General features: G+C 45.6%; 2 protein-coding genes across 4 annotated transcripts in view; one reads left to right on the top strand and one right to left on the bottom strand.

The window, feature by feature from the left end:
• The window catches only part of SLC39A10 (solute carrier family 39 member 10), a 138371-nt gene that overhangs the window by 65005 nt on the left and 55439 nt on the right, over positions 1 to 17927 (bottom strand). The window contains exon 1 of one of the 3 annotated variants that reach the window (XR_004288412.1): positions 3499 to 3870. The exons of 1 other annotated variant lie outside the window; for it this stretch is intronic. The gene's annotated coding sequence lies outside the window, so the exon portion shown is untranslated. Of the gene's footprint in view, positions 1 to 3498; positions 3871 to 17927 lie in introns of those variants that run through there. One more of the 3 variants, XM_032354263.1, reaches the window with a different exon arrangement.
• LOC116596990 lies at positions 3867 to 9344 on the top strand. The gene is made up of 4 exons (XM_032354269.1): positions 3867 to 4203; positions 4472 to 4593; positions 6185 to 6186; positions 7880 to 9344. Exons 1-4 carry the CDS (start codon positions 3894 to 3896, stop codon positions 8148 to 8150), a joined length of 705 nt encoding a protein of 234 aa, XP_032210160.1. The 5' UTR covers positions 3867 to 3893; the 3' UTR covers positions 8151 to 9344.

Genomic DNA, 17927 nt, shown 5'->3' with positions numbered 1-17927 from the left:
CATTCTAACACGTAAACTTTAAATCAAGGTGAGTGTATTTTTAATGAAAATTGCATTATAATGAAAAGACAACTTTATAGGGTTATAAAAATGTTGTAAAGGAAAAAAGAATAGCTTTCTGTTTTGATTGGCTACACTTCTTTCCCTTTTCTACTATGTAATTTTTCTTGCATCCTGAGTATCAGTGCATTAGTAACATTTAAGATTGACTGATTTAGAGGGAACACGAGGGGAGGGGAAACGGAGAATGTCAAGCAGAATCTGTGTTAAGCTTAGGGCCCTATGTGGGGCTCTATCTCATCACCCAAGATCTGAGACAAAACCAGAGTCAGACACAACAGACAAGCCACTCAGGCACCCCAATAATATCCTTTTGATAAAAGCAAAACCCATGACATGTCCATTGAGGTTAAGCACTTGAGAGACAAGGACTGTTTTTTTTTTTTTTAAAGATTTATTTATTTATTTGACAGAGAGACAGCGAGAGAGGGAGCACAAGGGGAGTGGGAGAAGGGGAAGCAGGCTCCCCAAGAACAGGGAGCCCAATCCCAGTACCCTGGGATCATGACCTGAGCTGAAAGGCAGAAGCTTAACCCACTGAGCCACCCAGGCACCCCCAAGAATAAAATACCCCAAGAACTGGTATTTTTATCCCAAGTATTCCCTTGGGTTAATGCTAAATTTTTCGGTTACAGTCAATTAACATTTTAAACTTGACCTAAAAGGTTCACAAGCAAGCTTTGCCCATTCATTGAATAACACCACGAGCACTGTGTGACCGGAAGTTGTGGAGTATGTCGTGCCTCAAGGGTTTAGGACAGGGAAAACTTGATGTACGTAGGGAATTTTAAGTTAGAAAATACGCGAAGCAGAAGAGAATTCTATAATTATATTTAAGTAACAGAACAATAACAACAGAATAACGATCTCTGGCAAAGGCCCAGTAGAAACCATTTAACCTCAATCAAGTTATCAGAGTTCAAGACAGAAGGTTGTCTTCCAACCACTGAGGAAAAACTGAAACACCTGTATGTCAAAAAGAAGGTAAAACAAACTAAGTTTTTCTGCAGCCCTTTGTTTCATTATGTCATTTATAAAGATCACAGTAAACCCATGGCATAGGTTTTTTTAGCACAAGTTCACAGATAAAAGATTAAGATAAACCTGCTCACCGAACTAGTTAATAAAACAGTGTGCTAAGTCTCACTTGAAAGCCCTAAATTCTTTCCAGTACTGGGCAATAACTTGAGGACAGAGAGGTTGGAGATTACTGAGTAACAAAGTAAATTCTCTTTAATTATGAAGTAAATGTAATTTCCCCTGTATCCTACGTTCTCCATAAAGTAATAAAAAAATAAAATGAAAACCCACCCCTAGAGTAGTACTTGCATACCATACTCGAGGCCTCCTAAAAGTACTTCAAACATCGCCTGCTCAAAAAAGGAGTGTCTGTTGGCCTTTAAGTTGCAGAATATAAACTGGCAACGGGAAGAATACAGCTTATCCCACAAGGTAGTGTGGTATCAACTGGTAAGGAGGGTCTTCCCTGACCACGTATTTTAAAGCAGCATCATTAGTCATTCTTCCACAGGGATGCTTCACCACGAGTCTGTGTATAAAATTCAGGCTGGGGAATTTAGATTAAAAAATACATTCTCATCTTCATCTCTGAGAATTATTTTTTCAGTTATGAATGTAGACCACACCACAGGAATATGAAGTACCAGCTACTTTCATCAGAAGAAATCATACAAATCACATCCTTTGAAGATCATTCGGTCCTCATTAGTTTGAAATTAGGCACTGGACCTGAAACTACGCTTGATATTTAATGCTCTAATAAAGCATGGATTCCTTCATCTTATTTAGTATTCTGATTATTTCAGTGTAATAGGTTAGTTGTAATCCTATACATATTCCACATTTAAGAAATCAGTCTCATCACACAAGTTTCAAAAAAAAAAAAAAAAAATCCCTCCAGCACATGATTTTCTTCGTACCACTGGTCACTTGTCCCCCACCCTCCCTCCCTCCCAGAGAATTCAGCGAGTTCAGGGTCTGGGCTGTCTGGTTTGGGCCCCCGAAGTGTTGAACAAGTGATTGGACTCATACGGGCACTCAAATGTGCAGAACAGGAAGTCCTTAAAAAAAAAGTGTACAGAAGTCTTGACTTAAGGTTTTCCGCCGATTACCATTAACTATTCTCAATTTCCATCCTTTCCTGAGCAGAACTTGCTCCTAATTACGTAACCTGTCACATGCTCGCTCTCCCCGTCGGGAACGACTTTCAAAAGAAAACGGGAGCACCGAGCAGTGCACCCATGAAAAAAAAGCAAAAGCAAAAACAGCAGCATAACCTACTGTGGAAAAAACCATGTGCTTTCATGTTCCTGTCACTACGCGAACGGGGACCCCCGCGAGCGACCCTCGCCGGACGCCGCGCCCGCTCCCCGCCCGCTCCCGGGACGGCCCGACCGGCGGCTCCCACGTGCACCGCCTCACTCGAGCCTCGGGAGATGCTCTCGGCGCCCGCGCGCTCACAGCCCCTGTCGCGGGGGCACTCGAGGACCCCGCGGGGGCGGCGGGCTGGGCCGACCCGGGGGCGCGGAGGGCCGCGGCGGCTCCCCCGCTCCCTCCCCAGCCGGGACCCCCGCGGCCCCAGCCGCAGGGCGCCCGGGAACAAAGCCCGGGCCGCCGCGCCCCCGTCGGGCCCACCCGGCCTCCCGCACCCACCCGGCCGCAGCCGCCCCTCCGCCCTCCGCGGGGGGACCGCAGCCCGTCCAAGCGGGAACTCCCCCGCGTCCCGCCTCGGCTCTTCGGGCGGCGGAGCGTCCACGAGGCCTCCGGGCCGCCCGCGACGGGAGCACCGGCGCCCCCGTCCGTTAGCCTCCCGCTGCCGACCAGCGGCTCCGAGGCGCCATCCCGGGGGCCCCTCGCCCGACCCCGCCAGAGACCGGCGTGAAGCACCGGCGGGCGAAGTCGGGGCGCTCGTCGCCGCCGCCGCCGCCGAGTCCCGCCGAGGCCTGGCCGCGGACCCCCCCACCCTCCGGCCGCAGGGTCCCCGCCTCCTCCGCCGACGCCACCCCGGCCCCCAGGCCGCCCGCGCGCAGCCCCCCAACCGCCGCCGCCCGCCCAGCGGTCACTCCCCCGCGGCCCGCGCGGGTCCGCAGCCTCGACAGGAGGCCGGGCGGAGCGCGGGGCCCCGCACGCGGAAGGCCGGCCGCCCCGCCGCCAAGCCGCGGCGGCGGCCCAGGGCGCACACGAGCGGCCGCGGCGCCCCACGCGCAGCCCACCGCGCGCTCCGCTCCGGCTCGCCGTCGCCGCCGCCGCCGCCGCCGCCGCGGACTGCAGCGCCCGGATCCCCGAGGGACCCGGCCCGGACTCCCCGGTTCTCGCCTCCCTGTCTACCCCCCCGCCGTCCCGGGACTCGCAGGCTCCGCGGCGCACGGGGCCGGTTCTGGGGGAGGGAATGTAAACAAATCGGGGTTTTATAGTTACCTCACACTCGAGTGCCGTGTGCATCTCCTCTCCGCTCGGTACCAAACCCCGGCTGCACCAAATCGTGTATTCACCAAAGCCGGCTGCGCTAAGTGCGTCGCGGAGGCCCGCGCGTCAGACACCGCGCTACGCCAGCGGCGTAGAAGGCCCACTCAGGTCCCTGCGCAGCCGCACCCCGTCCGCCTATGGGTGCTACGCTCTGGGCGTACACGCACCACCCAGCCATTCACTCCGGGTAACGCAACTTGCGGAGGGGAACTGCGCGGCTCTCGGATTCCACACGGACGGACCGAGCCGGGGAAATTCGAGTCTACGTAAACTGCGGAACTCCGTGGCTCCGCGGTAGTTTTGTTCCAAGAAAGGACGCTGCGGGGGAGTTGGGCGGCTTCCGACGCATGCGTGGAGCGCCCTTCGCCGCTCGCCCCGGCTCCGGGTTTTGCATGTCGGTTGCCGCAGCCCGGAGAGGCGGAGGCGGGACGCGGGCCGGAGCGCGAACGCTGGAGAAACCGAGATGCTTATCTGTGCAGACGTTGACCATCTACACTACTCAGCCCCATCCCTTTGTTAAAATATCGTCTCGGTCTCTTCGGGCAAAAAGGAACTCGTATTTAGGGCACAGTCCAAGGTCTCCGGCAGAGCTCTCTGCCCACCCCACAGTTCATCCCCAAGCGCGCTCCCGTGGGCCTCCCCGGTCCGAAAGGAAAAGTTGAGTTCAGAGAGCGGTCGCTCGTTTATGATCAGTCCTGAGACGCTGGCGACTTGCCAAGGGCCTCCACCGCCTCCGACTACCCAATTCACCGATGATTTCCTAACACCCAACGGCAAAAACTCGTGGTCCAGCCCAGCGAGTGCGTGGGCTCCTGCCTACCTCGTGCTCATTCCTGCTCCCATTCCTTTGCTCACACCATCCCTGCCGTCCGAATGGTCTCCTCCCCCTTTCTTAAGCAACTCATAACCCGTACTTTCTTAAAAGGTGGCTCCGGACACCCTCCCTTTGCCGCAATACTCTGCTTCCCGCAGTTCTTGATCTTCCCCGCGAGGCTTCTCCGTGTTCGGCCTGGCGCGCCTGTTTCTACATCCAGCCGGAATCCAACAGTGAGTTCTGGGGGTGCCTTACTGATGTCTAGCAGAGCGCACTACTCCATGGTCAATAGTAATGGCAAGCCTTCCTGTGTCAGCTACTCCCTAAGTGCTTTACATACATACTAATAACACGGCGAAACAGATATTACTGTCCCACTCCAGGAAACTGAGGCACAGGAAGTTAAGTAATTTGCTTACGATCCCAAAACCAACACGAAGGAGAACTGAGATCCAAACCCGGTTAGTGTGGCTACATATCCTGCTGCTCAGCGTATCTATCTTTGGGAATCAAGATTCCTTGTTTTGTAGTGCTACAAAGAACATCTGTGGGGTGCTTAGTAAATGTGGTCTGTCAAGGTACTAAGCTTCCCACACCCCTTCCTTCTTGTCTGGGAAAGTCATTCCATTGACCTACTGCGAGTTTCCACATCTGTCATTAGGCAGACAGAACTAAGGTGCAGGGGAGAGATCAACTCTGGTCCTCACTTCAGGCCCCACCATAATCACTAACTGTGGGAGACCATGACCATGGTCCTCAGATTTATGGACCTATTAAGGGAATTGGTCTAAATTTATTCTAAAGTGCTTGGATCTCATAAAAGCAAAACTAAAGTCCTTATATTTCATAAAATTAATATGGTGCATCTAGGTACAAAGCATTAAAAGCTTCCAAATGACCCCTATATATTAAAGCTCATAATTATCTTACTGACCACATTATCATCAGTGCCTTTACCATATATGTAGTATCCTTCTGCTAAATATCAGTAAGATACAGTACTTGCATCCCTGTATCTTAGGGTACCCACAATGCTTTCTCATTTTATAAGGGTTATTTAATGGTCAGCTGGTTCACGCAAGTGCAGCTGAACTGATTCATCACATATTCAAATCCTTCCAGACAAGCTGGTCAACAGCTGCAGTTTTAACTCAATTCCTCAAGCCCCTACCCCTGCACCAGCCCTTTCTCTCAGGATTCTCCAGACCTCCCACATTTCAGGAACCACTGGGTTAACGACTGGCTAAGGGGGGAGGGGGCGGGCAGGGAACCTACAGGACTCACTTGTTATCAAAGACTTTCATTCTAATTGGTTGGTGCCCTTGCTTTACCAACTGTTACATACTTTAAATACCATCCTTGCATAAGACTGTAGGGTAGACCCACCTGAAAACAGACCGTGTCTCCTCCCCCTTCTTTACATTTACCCAAACATTCATACATGACCAAGGAGATGCACTCTGATTAGGGCAAGATGAAGAGTAAAATTACTACATATGGTAAATGAGCTGCAAACTAGTATATTACTTTTCCTACTGGGAAAAGGAATCTCAGCAAATGACTTGAAGGCTTACTCAAAATCACCTGCTGAGTTAAACAATGGAGTGCTGCAAAAGTATCACTGTAATGTACCGTTTATTTTTGCCTATTTCCTATATAAGGACTGTATCAGTAAGGAACTTCTAATATATTAGAAACATAGAACTTTTAAAAAACATTTTACTTAAGAAAGAGAACGAGAGAGAGAGAGAGAGACAGAGCGCACATATGTGTGAAAGAAAAAGGTAGCGGGGAGAGAGAATCCCAAGCAGGCTCCTTACACAGCCGTGAGCCTGCTCCTGAACCTGAGACCGTGACCTGAGCCAAAATCACGAGTGGAAGAACACTAAAGCAACTGAGCCACCCAGGCATGCAGCATCATAGACCTTTCTAGAAGGGTTACTCATTTTTTTTTCTATCCACCCCATTTGATTCATAAAGAGGCTCACCTGAACTATGAAAACAGTATAGATGATATGCAAAAGCTTGGGGGGAAAGAGAGAGTACTAAATTATTTGTAAATGGTTTACTTTTCATTTGTTTTACTCATTCACACTGGTTCAGTTTTATTTCACATATCTAAAATATTAAGCATGACCAATCTACCTTTTTGAGTCATGATATAATAAAGCCAATGGCCTAAGGCACCTGGGTGGCTCAGTCTGTTAAGCATCTGCCTTTGGCTCAGGACATGACCCCAGGGTTCTGGGATAGAGTCCCCCATTCAAGCTCCTTGCTCAATGAGGAGGCTGCTTCTTCCTCTCCCTCTGCTTCTCCCCCTGCTTGTGCTCGCTCTCTCTCTATCAAATAAATTTTGCTCTTCAGAGGATTAGAAAAGAACCAGCTGCAATAAATACAGAAAATAAGAACCACACTTCCTACCTCAATCCTTACTTGTGACTAAAGGAAGTCTATGTCATAATCTTGGTTTCCCTCTAGTAGAGGAGAAAATTGTCACCATCCACAACAAAGTTAAGAACTTTTAATTAAATTTCTAAAGAACATTACTGATCTAAAGACATTAGACCTTTCAAACAACTGTTCTTTCCATGAATTAAAATGAGTAATAACTAAAGATTTAAAAAACTCCTTATATTCATATTCAGTTTAAACTCCGATTTTTAGGGGCTCCTGGGTGGTTCAGTTGGTTAAGCATCTGCCTTCAGTTGAGGTCATGATCCTGGGGGGCATGGGATGGAGCCCCAATTCCGGCTCCCTGCTCACTGGGGAGCCTGCATCTCCCGCTACCTTTGCCCCCCCGCTCACTCTGCCCCCACTCTGTTGTGCTTCCTCACTCACTCTCTTTCTCTCAAATAAGTTTTTTTTTTAAAGATTTTATTTATTTATTTGACAGACAGAGAGAGAGAGATCACAAGTAGGCAGAGAGGCAGGCAGAGAGGAAGGGAAGCAGGCTCCCTGCTGAGCAGAGAGCACCATGCGGGGCTCGATCCCTGGACCCTGAGACCATGACCTGAGCAGAAGGCAGAGGCTTTAACCACTGAGCCACCCAGGCACCCCTCAAATAAGATCTTTAAAAAAATAAAAATAAATAAACTGATTTTTACTTGGCCAAAAAGTTTGGTTCAGACAAAGTCATGCCTAGAAGAAAGAGAACAAGGAAGACTAGATTATATGGATAAACAACCCTGAATTCGGAGGGGTGGGTACAAAGTATCAGGAAAAGGTGTTAATGAATTGAAAAAAGAATATATAGGGGCACCTGGGTGGCTCAGTGGGTTAAAGCCTCTGCCTCCAGCTTGGGTCATGATCCCAGGGTCCTGGGATCAAGCCCCGCATCAGGCTCTCTGCTCAGTGGGGAGCCTGCTTCCCCCTCTCTCTCTGCCTGCCTTTCTGCCTACTTGTGATCTCTGTCTGTCAAATAAATAAATAAATAAAAACTTAAAAAAAAAAAAAGAATATATAAACCTAGGCCTCAAAATTAACAACTGTCTACTCACTTTTGGAGACTATGTGTTTCAGCCTGGACACGGAGGACAACCACTCCAGGTCTGAAGCCAGAGAAATACAAAAGGCATGCCCCATTTCTAATTCTTTAAGTCGTGCAGCACTGGGTGACGTCTACCATGTCAAGCCCACGGTCAGGATGGGAAATGGGTCTGTGGGGCAGTCTTCTGCTGATCCCTTGAGAAAGTACAGCTCTGCCATCTCCTCTAAATACCCGTCATTCCTAAAATTAAGACAGACTGAGAGTTTGCACGGAACCGTGCAGCTGCGCTGTCGCCCTTTCTAATGCGGACTCATTGACTGGTAAGACCATCCTCCGCCACAGAGCCCACCACTTTGGGGAGGGTACAAAGGCAGGGAGAGCGCAACCCATCCCGCCCTGGTGAGAGACTAATTTGACTGATGTGCCTGTCCGGGGAGACCGTTCTGAGTTGGTAGGCGTACGCAATAAAATGAGCTTCAGGTTATCTGCACAAATGAAAATAGATTGGAGAAATGCAACAATTAGAGAAATGCAACAATTAGAACAACAGCTCAAACTACTCCCCACCTCCAGTAGGAAAGTTCACTTTTATGTGATTTGCCTAGATGATGCTAACACTGCACTACGCAGATCCCCCAGTCTGGGTTCATCCCAACACAAACCCAGGAACTTCTAACATCAGACAGGAAGGAGGACAACAACGAGAGGCTTCAAGTTCCTGATTTACTACGTCAAGTCCTTTCGAAAATGGGAATGAGCCTGGCCTAGAAGCCGCGATATCCCCCAGAAGGAGTCAAGGAAGCGGCTCACAGCCGGAGCCGCGGTAACTGGCGGATCACCGCTGGCCCGCGTGATGGTACCAGGAAGACGTCTTGCCCCAGACCTAGTCTACGGTGCTCACCAATCCCTGCCATTCCACATTCAGAACTTTATTCCTGGGACTTGAAACCAAAGGGACTTTGGCCCTAAGGGATGTTACTACTATTTTATTACCTATTTATACTGCTGCAAAAATATTTTTCATGCCTTTTCTGAAGAAGATGGAGTTTTAAGAAGGGAGGAAGTATGACTGCCTCACTTCCTAAGGGTAGTATGGTGCACAGAGACAAAAGGAAAACCAAACAAACTGCCAACTTCTCAATCTTGCTTCTAGCCAGCCTTGTTCACTCACAGAATCCAAAGACGAAGAAAACCAGTAGGTCCAATAAGCAGTCGCTTCACCCAAACGTGGGGGCCTAGATGCCAACAGGCAGCAATTTGGGGTATTTTAGAACTCCAAAAGCACAGGGAAAGAAAGAAAAAAACAAAACTAAACAAAACAAAAAACCAACAACTTTCCAAACCTTAACTCTCAGTCCAAAGGAACTGAAAAGGCCACACAAATAATCCACATGAACACTGCAAATGTGAAGAGGATTTATGGATGAATTAGCAGGAAGTTACCATGTAAATATCTTTTTAGAAGATTTTATTTATTTGAATGACAGTGTGCGCACATACAGGAGCAGGGAAGGGGCAAAGGGAGAAGGTGGGGGGGGGGGGGGTAGAAGCAGACTCCCTGCTGAACACAGGGGGCCAACCCTCTCCAGCCCAGGACCTTGAGATCATGACCTAAAGCCAAAGTCAGACGTTTAACGGACTGAGCCCCCCAGGTGCCCCTCCATGTAAGTATTTTTTAAAGCGGTTCAATTGCTTTACTGGTTAAAATTAATAAACTCATTTTTAAAATTCATTTAAAATGTCATCACATAAGAGCATATTTCAGATCCTGCCTGGAGATTCCAAGATAATTAATGAGACCCATATTACAACTGACATTTATGAAAACAAATACATCTTTTAAAAATCAAGATACACTAGGTTTTGCTTAACTAACATTGCTTACCTTTATTTATTAAAAATTTGACAGCAAGAATGCAGCAAAATTCTACACATCAGGGAAGGCAATAAATGAATTGTCAAAACAAGAGTAGCTTTTAGGGATTTCTACATTTTTCTTGCACTGTTGCTAAGTAAAGCCCAAATTATATTTTATTTTAACTAGAATAAGCCATTTTTGCATTCTTCATAGAATCCCATAAACCACCTCTTTGTACCATTTCACATCTTTAGAGAGGTCTAGATGCTCCCCAATGTTTTCTGAGGAATAATTCTGGCCGTGGTCAATAACTAAGAACCTACTATGCTTAGCTTGCTTCCCCGCAGAGGAGCTCACCTACAGTCGGTACTTTCATCAACTCAGGTTTCATTCCAATTACAGTGACAGTCCCTTTCCCTAGGCAATTAGGGTTCACAGTCTTTCTTCCCACCCTAAATACAGGAAGATGTCCAGTCTGAAATGTGTCGATCAGTTTAAGTGAGTTAAATATGGTATTTTACCCCCGTATAGCCCTGCAAGGTTAAGTATCATTATGCCCATCTCACAGATGAAGAAAACTGAGGTGGTTACATAGCACGTGGCAGACCCAGGACCCCAGTGCAAACAGTCTGGCTCTGGAGGCTGTGCTCGCAATCCCCGCATTACTTTCCCTCTCCTATCAAGGCTCTCCCAGTTGTTGTGAGGAGACCCGTATTAGTTTCTCTGCAAAGGTTGGTAGTTTAAAAAAAATCTGTAGAACCATAAACTGGTGGCTTTTTGGTCTGTAAACATTGCAGGTCAATGGAAATTTTAAATGGAACAAGGAATAGCATAGAAACATTTCAAGGTACTTATAATGTGAACATTCGTTCTTTCTTGCTTTCTCTTTCAGCTTGACTAGCTTGAATCAATTCCAAGGGAGATGTTTATTCTACAGTCTCTTAAATTAGAAAGTTAATTAGCCAATCCAGTTATACATTTAGTTGAAAGCTTTCCCCTCTTTATGGCTATTTGATATAGTTGTTCAAGTATTTATTTATACCAGTAAAGTTGTATTAAAAATTAAGTAGAATCAAGTGCATGTTAACAAATTGGATCAGTCACGTAAAAGTGAGCTATTAACGTGCTCATCGCTAAAGTCTCGGTCAGGTACAGGCAAATATATCCCAGCAAATTTACAGTGAAATCCACTTAGGGGATTAACCGTTCACTCCATTCCAGTCCTTAGATATGGCTCTATCCTCTGCAAGTCTCCTTGGAAAAACAGACCAGTGTTAATTAAGGGTTGGAAATATCTTCAAGCAAAAGTTGGTGTCCCTTTTATGCTGGCAAGCTGCTCTTGTTAACTAGCTAGGAAATGAGGGTGAGTAAAATAGGATTCTTGCCTTTCGGTAGCTTACAATCCGGTCAAGGAGATCATAAAAGAAGGCAACTTCAGGACAGTATGGGAAGTGCTCTACTGGAGCGAGGCAGGTTGCTGTGGCAACCAAAGCAAAAAGGCCTTCAAAAAGGAAGTGGCATCCAAGGTCTGACTGAAGGATGAGTAGGACAGAGCCCAGTAAAGGGCAGAGGGCAGAGCAACGCACGGAGAGGGACGAAATGAGTAAAAGGTTGGTTCTCAACTGGGGAACTGAAACCCGGGGTGCTGATGTGTGTTTTTGACATGCGGGGTTAGAGGAGTGAGTAAACTGGGTTTTTGTGTACCCTGCAGAAGAGTGTGAACACTACCCTGACGGCAGTAAGAGCTCCTGAAGGACTTCAAGCAAGCATCATGATCACAGTCAGGGGGGAAGTAGGTAAAACCATTAGTTGGGTAGGCAGAGTAATGCCTCCCACCACCCAGGGCAAATGATGTCCACATTCTCATCTCTCAAACCTATAAACGTTAGTATACATGGCAAAGGAAAGTCGAGATTGGGGACAGAGCTGGGTGGCTGGTTAGCAGACCTTCAGATGGGGAGATGATCCCAAATTAGCCGGGCAGGCTCCATGCGATCGCGAAGGCGGGCAGAGACAGGAAAGTCCGAGGGTGCTGGGACTATGGAAACACGCAGTGATGCTTATGTTGCTTGAGGAAGAAAGGTACCAGCGAAGGAGCGTGGGTGGCCTCTAGAGGCTGGAAAAGAAGGGAAATGGCTTCCTCCCGAAGGCGTGTGGCCCCGTGAGACCCATGTCGGAAGTCTGGCCTACACAACTATAAAATAATATATGTGTATCGTTCTAAGTCACCAACGCCCGAGTAACTATGACAGCAGAAATAGAAAATGAATACGTTAGCTGTTAAACAGCAATAATCCACATGTGAGGTAATCATGGATTTACAAAAAATGCTGATTTGGCAAGCATCAAGGAGAGAGAATCCAACCAGGAAGCCTGGCTGCGTTAACTTACTAGCCGTGGCCTTGAAAGACCCTTCTTTTTTTTTTTTTTTTTTTTTTTTAAAAAGATTTTATTTATTTATTTGACAGAGAGAGATCACAAGTAGGCAGAGAGGCAGGCAGAGAGAGAGAGAGGAGGAAGCAGGTTCCCTGCTGAGCAGAGAGCCCGATGCGGGACTCGATCCCGGGACCCCGAGATCATGACCTGAGCCGAAGGCAGCGGCTTAACCCACTGAGCCACCCAGGTGCCCCTTGAAAGACCCTTCTTAAACCTCACCGTTCTGCGGCGTTCAGTACCTCAAAACTGAGCGTCATGTGCGGGGTTTTGTTTGTTTTACTTTCTACTTTTATGAAAGCAATACATTAACATTAGCTCTAAATTTCAAACAGAAATCACATGCTAGAATACAAATGAATCATGAAAACATTATGCTAAGAGAAGTACGTTGAACACAAAAACAAGTATTGTACGGTTCTTCTGATATGAGACACCTAGACCAGCACATTGAGACAGAAAGTGCCAGAACCAAGGTTACCACGTGGGTAGAGGGAAGGGTGATGAAGAGAAATGGGGAGTTCATGTTTAGCGGGGACAGTTTCAATTTGGGAAGATGAAAAAAGTCTGGAAAAGGGTAATGATGGCTGCACAACACTGTGAACTTACTAAATGCAACTGAACTGCACACTTAAAAATGGCTAAAATGGTAGATTTTGTGTATACTTTACCACAAGAACAACTATGATGATTTAAATCCATTTGATTTTATTGTATAGTACCTTAGATATTGTATAATATCTTAATATTGTGTAATTTCTTGCTAGCAAGAAAGAAATGTAACTTTTTAATGGACTTTGCTTCACTTACTAATACTAATAAAATACTAATAAAACCTGTTTGCTTGAGTGTCAGACCTTAAAAAAATGGCTAAAATGATATACTCGGTTATGTATATTTCACCACAATTTTTAAAAAATTAAAATAGAATAGAAACAACAGTGTATTACCAACTCTGGGATCTACTTCCCAGAACAGAACCTTCCATTACTTTAGCTTTGCTGCGGGGAATTACGTCCGTGTGTTAAAATGGGATGCTTCGCCTGCTATCTCATCAATTTTAGGTGTCTGCTGTTGACTTTCAATAAGGAAGACCGTGATTTAACTCTCTTAAGTACACACACTCGTAATCTGGGAGATCAGGGAATCTGCTCCTTACGCGGATTTTCAAACACCCTCTTGTTCCAGACAAATGGTTCACCTCCTCTTTCACAGGGGCCCGGTGCTTACAATGCAAGTGTTTCTGGGGTGCTAGAAGCCCCCACAGGCTTCCTTCTTCCTGCTCTTCCCATTCCCAAGGACTATATTCTCTGAGCAAAGAGTTCACTATTTCCTTTCTATCTTTCAAACTGTTTATTACTTTTGCCCATTATCTTCCCTGTCTTTATAGCTGCATCTTCATGATTTCATGACTTCGTTTCTGTCATCTTTAGTTGAGGAGAAAAAATGAACACACATGTTCCATCAGCCGTGTTTTACCAGAAACACTCCAGGGTTGCTTTTAAGATTAAATGAACTAATAGAGGTAAATAAGATAATGTAGGCAAAATGCTTTGCTAAGTCCCTGACATCTAATAAGGTATACTCAAAGCCACAGTGAGGTCCCCATCAGCACCACCATCAATTACCCACCAAAAGGTTGTTAGTACGGACCACAGTGGAATTTCATAAAATACTGCTTACAGGGCTCCTGGGTGGCTCAGTCAGTTAAGCAGCTGCCTTTGGCTCGGGTCATGATTCCAGGGTCCTGGGATCGAGTCCCACATCAGGCTCCCTGCTGGGCAGGAGTCTGGTTCTCCCTCTCCCTGTGGCTGCTCCTCCTGCTGGTGCTCTCTCTCGCTCTGACAAATAAATAAAATCTTTAAAAAATATATACTGCTTACAACAGAGTATCACTTGATTTTCCAGCGTTAATAGCATTAGATGAAGAATCCGGTTTTTGTTGTTGTTGTTGCTGTTGTTTAAAGATTTTATTTATTTGAGAGAGAGTGAGAAAGTTCATGAGTGGGAGGGAGGGGCGGAGAGGGAGAGGCAGACTTTCCCACGGAGCAGGGAGCCTAACGCGGGGCTCGATCAGACCTCGGGGACCATGACCTGAAGGAATTTGTTTTTCTTTGGGAAAAAAAAAAAAAAGGTAATTTTCGTGGTGTATTTATATGGCACAGTGCTCTGCAGCTAACGGACAATCTGGATTACCAGAAGCTGTCTCATCCTTTCAGTTTCCCTTTCTCCGAGAGGCCGTCTCTAACTCGAGAACCCTCTTCTCCTGCACTAACTTAACATGATCTCTTCTCATTAGATACTGTTTTCTTTCCTTTATAGTTCTTATCAGGTTTAAAGCCCCCTTCCCCCCAATGTGTCCCCCTTTCTGTGTGTCTTTAGTTGTGTTTTGTTCCTAACCAAACTCCTCCAGAAGAAGGGCCACGGGAGCCGCCATAACTAACGAGGTCCTCTCAAGGCCCAACAAAGTGCTTTGAATGACTGGTTTGACTGAGCAGAACGCCGGGTGTGTAACCCTGCAGAACTTCGTATAATGAGACGGTGCGTTTGGAGAAATAAACACGTGGAAGTAGTCTGTAAACTCCATTAATAGTGGCGGCATTTGGGGAAGGTTATCAGGCTTTTGTAACTTCTCTATCCTGATACTGTTACTACCACTGCTAATGAAGGTGCTGAATGTTTTACCAGGCATCAGAACTTTCCTACGTCTTAAGTCCACACATGCACTTTCTTATCTAATTTTCACAACAACCTTATTTACTGTCATGATACCCAATTTACTGACAAGAAAATAACTGCAGAGAAGTTGTGTAACTTGCCCACCTGGGGGATATCTGCTAAAGTTCAAACCCACAGTCTGAGCTCAAAAGCCTTGATCTTAAACCACTAAGCTATTTATCGTGTGTGTGTGTGTGTGAGAGAGAGAGAGAGAGAGAGAGAGAGAGAAGAAAATGTACTTGCTAAATTCTCAACTCCCGTTTTAAGAAATGAAGGGCCAAATTGTTTTTGCCAACAAAAATGTTCTTCTGAAGCTATAAAGATAGCAGTGGCTGAATCACTAGAACGGCAGTGCCAGCTCCAAACAAGTCCACGACCAAATCTCCTCTGCTCACACTTAGGCTCTCTGGAGGCACAGGTAGACCAAGGCTTCTACAAGGTACCTAAGCCAATGTTCTCCAGTCCTCACTTGTGTGTGGTCTATGTCCTGGGAGACCCAGAATATGAGCCTTTTATCCTCTAAGGGCAGAGAGTCCACAAAAAACATTATAAATATCTTTACATGAATCATGTGCCTGCCACTGTGACTACTACTCTTAAAGTCTCTAGAATTTACATGAGATAGAGTGGCTACTTCTGAGTGTGGGTCCAGCATAAGCCTCTTCCTGTATGTTTTCCAGTTCCTTAGAGTTTTATGTTAAGACACCTGATTTATTAGCAACGCTACAAATGTAAACAGAATGTATCTTGACCCTTTCAGTTGATATTGATTGCAAAATAACCAAGTTCTTTAGCAGAGATGGTTTGTTTCCCTTTGTAAACCTTTTATTAAATGGGAACCACACTTGGGAAATACTTGCACCTTTGCTACATCATCAAAGACAAATGTTATGAATCATCTGTATCATCCTTTATGTTCTAATTTTGCTTTTACATCTGTATAGATAAAAAAAGGAGTAGGAAATGGAAATCAGGTATCAAGAGAATTATCTGAATTTCCAACTTCCTCTGCTCTATTAAGCCCCTGGGGAATTGGTCTATCCAAAGACTAGATCAAAGACTAGACCCTAGAGAATGGCTCCTATTAATTAAATACCAGATCCAATACGTAATTATGTCCCTTAGGACTTTGACCAAAGGTTGAAAGACAAAGTCAGAAAGCCTGCAAGTTTGGAAATCTGTGTGTGTGACATTAGGTTCAGAGGGCTCAAGTGCCTGTGGTCAGGCCAGGTGGCATTTCTGCTACTGAACTAAAGACTGGATTGGAAAATTATAATGACCACATCTCTTTTTAATTTTCCTAATTGGTATCTGTCAAAGCATGCCTTTTGAACCATTTCAAGTCTTCTCATCTGGAATTTACAGCTAAATAAACAGTGAAAATTCAGCATTTCATTATAGCAGCCTGTTTGGTTCCTAATTTGAAGAATCCAATTGTAAAAAGAAGTATGAGCTAATCGGGCCATTTTTAATACTGGCTGAATATTTGATAGCATGGATTTTTTTTAAAGATTTTATTTATTTATTTGACAGAGAGAGATCACAAGTAGGCAGAGAGAGAGGGGGAAGCAAGCTCCCTGCTGAGCAGAGAGCCTGATGTGGGGCTCGATCCCAGGACCCTGAGATCATGACCTGAGCCGAAGGCAGAGGCTTAACCCACTGAGCCACCCAGGTGCCCCAGGAGTTATTTTTTCATATATGATAATAGTATTATGCTTCAATGAAAAAAAGAGTCCTTACCTCTTAGAGATATATACATGGATGTATTTACGGATGCAATTAGGGAGTGTGTCGGTGATGCAAGACCACTCATCCAGGAACCACTGACAGCAGATGATGGTTATACGGGTGTCATTTTACTATTTTCTCTGCTTTTGTGTTTTAAGAAATTCCGTGACAGTAAAAAAATAAAGCATTGTAATAAAACCAAATTAGACAAATTATACAACTAGCGTCTATAATGTTCAAGGAATTGGTGCAAACGATAGCACGTGAACAGTTTTATAAATCTCGAGTTTTTAAATGTAATTTTGCAAATGTTTCAGAAGTAGTCACTCTTCCATCTGTATTTGTGTAAGAACTTCAAATACAGAATAAGCTTTGTATGTGGAGCGATTCTGAAATAGCCATGTATATCAGCAGTGACATCAGCTGAGAGGATGCCATCCTACTCTGCCTGGCACCTTTTTAAAGTAGTAAGACTGGTCACGTGTAAGGCGAACTGTGCACACCCTGAAAGTGACGAAAATGTGACTTGTAAATTATTTGGCTTCATTCCAAAATAGAGCCATCCTCTTTGGCAGAAACAAACAAAAAGAACTAATTTGCAGACCTAATTGAACTTTCAAGCTACATTTAAAAATGAAGGTCTAAGGGGCTCCTGGGTGGCACAGTGAGTTGGGCGCCGGACTCTTGAGATCGAGCCCTTCATTGGGGTGCCCACTCACTGCGGGATGTGATTGAGTCTCTCTCTACCTCTGAATACCCTTCCTCCCCACCCGTGTCTCTCTCTAAAATATGTAAATAAATCTTAAAAAAATATAGCAAATAACACAGGTTTTTCATTAACCTCTCCAGTGGTTCTCTCCTATCTTCTTTAAGGGCTTTGTCCTCTGAACGTCCGTAAATGTAGGCAACTTCTTCTGGATCCTCTTACTTACCATTCTACACCAGTGTTTGCAAAGAGTGTTTTGAACATCACTTGCATGAGCATCAGAGACTCTAGGAATTCTTTTATTAAAGACACAATTTCCAATGTCACCCCAGTGAACCAGCATCTTGGACACAGAGGCCCAAATCTGCATTTTAAGTTACCTCCTAGTTAATTCTTACCAAAGAAATCAGGATTTAGAATTACTGTTTTATATACTCACTCTGGGTAATCGTGTCCAACCCCGGGACCTGTTACTATTTATAGATCTGTGACCCCTATCTCCCCGTTTTCAGACGGCAGAGGTCCACTTGATTCTCGCAGGCAACTCTTAGAACGGAGGATGTCCCACACCCAACACTCTCTCCCAATCCTGCCATACTTCCTCTTGTTTCTCCCAGTTCTCAAAATGGTTCTGCCA

The sequence above is a fragment of the Mustela erminea genome, chromosome 8 (genome assembly GCF_009829155.1).
Source record: "Mustela erminea isolate mMusErm1 chromosome 8, mMusErm1.Pri, whole genome shotgun sequence".
In the NCBI taxonomy this organism is placed as follows: Eukaryota; Metazoa; Chordata; class Mammalia; order Carnivora; family Mustelidae; genus Mustela; species Mustela erminea.
The sequence above is the reverse complement of the archived record's forward strand: the minus strand, read 5'-3'. Positions and strand labels throughout refer to the sequence as shown.

Bases quoted from the DNA above. Each gene is read 5' to 3' on its own strand.
- LOC116596990 (XM_032354269.1), top strand. From the start codon at position 3,894: ATGCGTGGAGCGCCCTTCGCCGCTCGCCCCGGCTCCGGGTTTTGCATG. The intron at 4,204-4,471 runs GTTGAGTTCAGA...CTTTCTTAAAAG, and splicing joins TCCCCGGTCCGAAAGGAAAA to GTGGCTCCGGACACCCTCCC.